The sequence below is a fragment of the Propithecus coquereli genome, unplaced genomic scaffold, assembly GCF_000956105.1.
Source record: "Propithecus coquereli isolate 6110/MARCELLA unplaced genomic scaffold, Pcoq_1.0 Scaffold91, whole genome shotgun sequence".
Classification (NCBI taxonomy): Eukaryota; Metazoa; Chordata; class Mammalia; order Primates; family Indriidae; genus Propithecus; species Propithecus coquereli.
Window position 1 is genome coordinate 4,907,713 of NW_012155396.1, and position 4,329 is coordinate 4,912,041.

Here is a 4,329-nt window from a genome sequence, read left to right on the forward strand (position 1 = left end):
CCTTGCCCCCTTTTGTTAGTCTCTCAGTAACTATAAATTGGCACCTGATACTTTCCCAGCAAGGATACTGAACAACCTTTTTTTCTTTTTTGCATCTCTGAAATTTAGATGGCACGTTATAATCTTACAATTTTAATTGTCAGGAATTTTTCTTTTCCTACTGGCACATAAAATAATAGTATATCTTATAGTTTGTAGCATTACTGAATCAAGAAAAATGGATATTTATGCATATAATAAAAGTATATAGGAAGAAAAAGGAAAAAAAAGGAACACAAACTTCTAGAATAGTGCTCACTATAAACAAATCGTTAATGTCTTTCTATTCTACAGCGTATTTGTATAATGAAGGGAGGTTTATTATTTCATTGTATTTATAGAGGAAAGAAATTTGGACTTGTAGTGATAATTTAAAATTTTAAGTCTTCATTAGCCCTGCCTGTATATACAGTGAGGCAGACGAAAGAGTCAGACTTTTCAGGTTATTAGCCAACTGTTACTTTTTATTTGAAAAGCATGGCTAAAAACCAAATTGTTATTATTTAATATTAATTGAATAGCAAGTCCAGGTTGCTGCTGACTCCTCATATCCTCCATCCTTGGCTAGAAAAGGACATTCTCAGATGGTCTGCCTTGTGTTACTATAAAGAGAAAAGAGAAAGAGAAAACCTTGTGATTGACAACCAAAATGGCTTTTGCATTGTGACTATGGATCAGAGCTTCCACTGTGGCTTGCAAGAGCTCAGTTGATATTGATAAGGAAGAGACTGATAATGAGTGCCTTGTGTCCCTAACACTCATTACCTAGGTTTAAAGAAAATCTCACATTAGCTTTATAACTATGTAAGACTTGAGATTTCTCTAGCTATTTATTACCATTTAAAAATTACTCCTGGCTCTATCTATTAGCACTGGTATCATGTATTCGCTGGTAGACTCACAAGCATGGAGTCAGTAGAGAGACCCAGGGAGAGGGTTGAAAGGATGGTTTGTGGTGCTGCAGTGCTGTACTTTTATTCATCTTACACATCCCCCTTTCCTGTTCCTGTGCCTGCAGCGAAGCTGCCGCCCATGCTGTCGCCACCCTGGCGGAGGCCACCTTACAAGGTGGGGGACAGATCGTCTTGTCTGGGGAAACCGCAGCAGCCGTCGGAGCACTTACTGGAGTCCAAGATGCTAATGGTAAGAGAGCATAAATATTTTATTGAATTTCTTCCCTGTTTCCATGTAAACCTTCCTGACAGGACTGGCAACAAACCTTCAGAAAGAGGTTGAACTTTGGTTTGAGTTTTTCTTCATTTGTAGGTATTTGATACCGAGGAACATTCTAGGAGCTTCTGATTCCTTTCAGTAGTAGGAGACTTGGGCATCTCCTGAAGGAAAATGCCATGATAATGGCTACCTAATTGAGTTGTTACTTAAAAAATGATTATTTTGCTATGACAAGACTTGCTGAGAGGCACTTTAAAATTTGCTCTTGGGCACATTTTGTCCTTTACTCTCTCATGGGGTAGGTAGGTCAGTGTCCTTTACTGTAGCAGAGACTCTCCCATGGATGAGTTCATTGTGGTAGGGTAGAGCGTTCTGACTGTCTCCAGAAAGGTGCCACCCTCTCATCCGTCCACAGGGTCGGGCAGCAGGATGTGATGAAAGCACTTTTCTGGTTGGTGCTGTGGGTTCTGCTTCCCATTATATGTGACCTCATGAACGACCTCTGGATTTAACCAATATCATGCCACCGTCCCTGCCCTTCTTTCCCAGCTCTTGACTTCCTGGATATTGGTGAATATCTCAAATAAACAAAAGAGATAAAGTTCATAGAAATATGGTGGCAAAAATGTACAGCTTGGCTGGGCGCGGTGGCTCACGCCTGTAATCCTAGCACTCTGGGAGGCGGAGGCGGGCGGATTGTTTGAGCTCAGGAGTTCGAGACCAGCCTGAGCAAGAGCGAGACCCCGTCTCTACTAAAAATAGAAAGAAATTAATCCGACTACTAAAAATATATACAAAAAATTAGCCGGGCATGGTGGCACATGCCTGTAGTCCCAGCTACTCGGGAGGCTGAGGCAGAAGGATTGCTTGAGCCCAGGAGTTTGAGGTTGCTGTGAGCTAGGATGACGCCACGGCACTCTAGCCCGGGCAACACAGTGAGACTCTGTCTCAAAAAAAAAAAAAAAAATGTACAGCTCCAGTGGATCCAGCTCTTTGGGAAGTGCCTCAGAAGTCTGGATCAAAGAGAAGGACCAGCTCAATTCTGAGAGACTCTATATGATTGTTTCTTAGACTTACAAATATATACATATATAATTAAGCAGGACAAATTAAGTACTCTATGGTTTGGGGGAAATTGTTGCTCTAAAGTCCTGGAAAGAGGATAGATAAATAACATATTTTTTTAAGGCAGAAAGTTCCTTAATGGCATCAGTGGCTGAAAGAAAAGTTCTAGGCACTTTTTTTTTGGTAGGTTTCTAAAAACTGAATATGCTAGTAGTTGGAAAATCTTTGAAGAAAGGCACAATGCTGTGCCCTTCCTTGGAAGTAGGAAGAAACAAAGTACTTCTGTCCCTCCAGAGAAGAATGACATAGGAAATGCAAAGAGCCATTGTGGCATCTGAGAATCATTTTCCAACAAAAGCCAAAAAAATCCAAACTAAAACTATACTATAAACTAAACTATACTAAAACTATAGCCTGCTTTTTCTGTAGGGCTAGGGGCTTTCATGAACTAACCTAAATCAAGACAGAGTTGATCTTAGCCAGAATGCTACAGGATAAAGGGCATCTTATAGCCATGTGTGTTCAGGATGAAGTGGACCATAGATAGAATTAAGGAAAACCTCTCTCTATAGCCAGAATCCCGCCCCTATTTTCTTACCTTTTACTATTCCTAATGGTAGTCCTAATCTACCCTGAACAATGTAGGATAGGATAGGATAAGTGGCTATGTGGCATTTCTCTGAAATATGCTTGCCATTAGTCACTATGGAACTGCTAAAAATACTTCCCATGTGGGTTTCGTAGGAGACTTTGTTATCCATTCTAGTCAACTTGACCTGTCTGGGAGAGAACAGACTGCTTTATAGTACTGCTCCTTCCCCAGTGTCACCTGTTGAGATGGATGAATTTATGGGTAAGTCTAAGGACCCTCTGGGTTTCTGGCCAAGTAGACACGTTCAGCCATACAATAAAGTTGAACCATACCCACTGCTGTTGATCACTGGAAGCTGCCTATTTTCGGCAGCCTTAGATTGTATGAATCAATTGGTGTGATTTCATGTTGTTGGCTGCATTCGTGGTGATTCTAGTCCATATCCTAAAAGCCAGTAGTTCCTCCAAAGCAGACCATCCCCAGTTTGTGACTTCCAACACTTGCTGAACTCAGGCCTGAAGAGTTGGAGTTATCCTTGTCTTGGTGCAGCTTTTCCATATCAAATCAGATCCTTGACTTGTGCCTTATCCCAGCAATTTTAGGCAAAGGCCAATCATTTTATCTGCCCTTGGGAATCCAGAGAATGAATCTAATATTGTAATTTTTAGGTGATGGAGTCTCGCTATGTTGCCCAGGCTGGTCTCAAATTCCTGGCCTCAACCAATCCTCCTGCCTCAGCCTCCCAAAGTGCTAGGATTACAAGTGAGCTACCACACCCAGCCGAATCTAATATTGGATATGATCCAAATAATTCTGATATTCCTTCTGTCTTCTAATATTTTTAGCCAGAGTGCTATAGGATTTTCTTCTGGGAGTAGAACTAGGTTATTCCCACTTAATCAGCATATTCGATATCCGGCTAGACTTATAGGGGTTCTCTTTTCATCATTCTTTCAGATTATGTCCTGTTGCCAGTGTTTGTCACTTCTGTAATAACAGGCTTATGGGATCTGCCAGTGGGCCAACTTTTTTTTTTTTTTTTTTTTAATCAGGAAGAGTTTATTATCAGGAAGAACTAGGTTATAGCAGAACAAGTGCTATTTGTTGGCATAAAACTAACGTGGTAATGGATACTACCAGAAAAAAAAATGCATTCCAGATTTCAGAGTATGGTTTAAATAAAACTCCAACTAGCAGATGACTCTTCTAAGAGCAGTTTGGATATTGTTCAGGCCTGAAGCAGAAAGAGATTGTGGGATGGAACGAGCAGGGACAGAGTGCAATAACCAGTGGGAGGTGACTGGGATAGGGGAGACTAGGAAGGGATGTCCTGGAGGGTGGTGATTCTCAAGGTAAAGATAATGAATGACCCATGCATGGCAGAAGTTTAAATTCCAGGTCACCAAGGCAGACCTGATGAAAACATTACACCCTGCATATGTGTACCCTAAAGACTTCCT

The 4,329-nt window shown here is 41.0% G+C and overlaps 1 protein-coding gene across 1 annotated transcript in view; it reads left to right on the forward strand.

Moving 5' to 3' along the window:
• NRF1 (nuclear respiratory factor 1) overlaps window positions 1–4,329 on the forward strand; it is a 117,374-nt gene that overhangs the window by 88,349 nt on the left and 24,696 nt on the right. Inside the window, exon 7 of the mRNA XM_012664751.1 lies at window positions 1,058–1,182. Within this exon, the coding sequence (XP_012520205.1) occupies window positions 1,058–1,182 (125 nt within the window). The remainder of the gene's footprint in view (window positions 1–1,057; window positions 1,183–4,329) is intronic.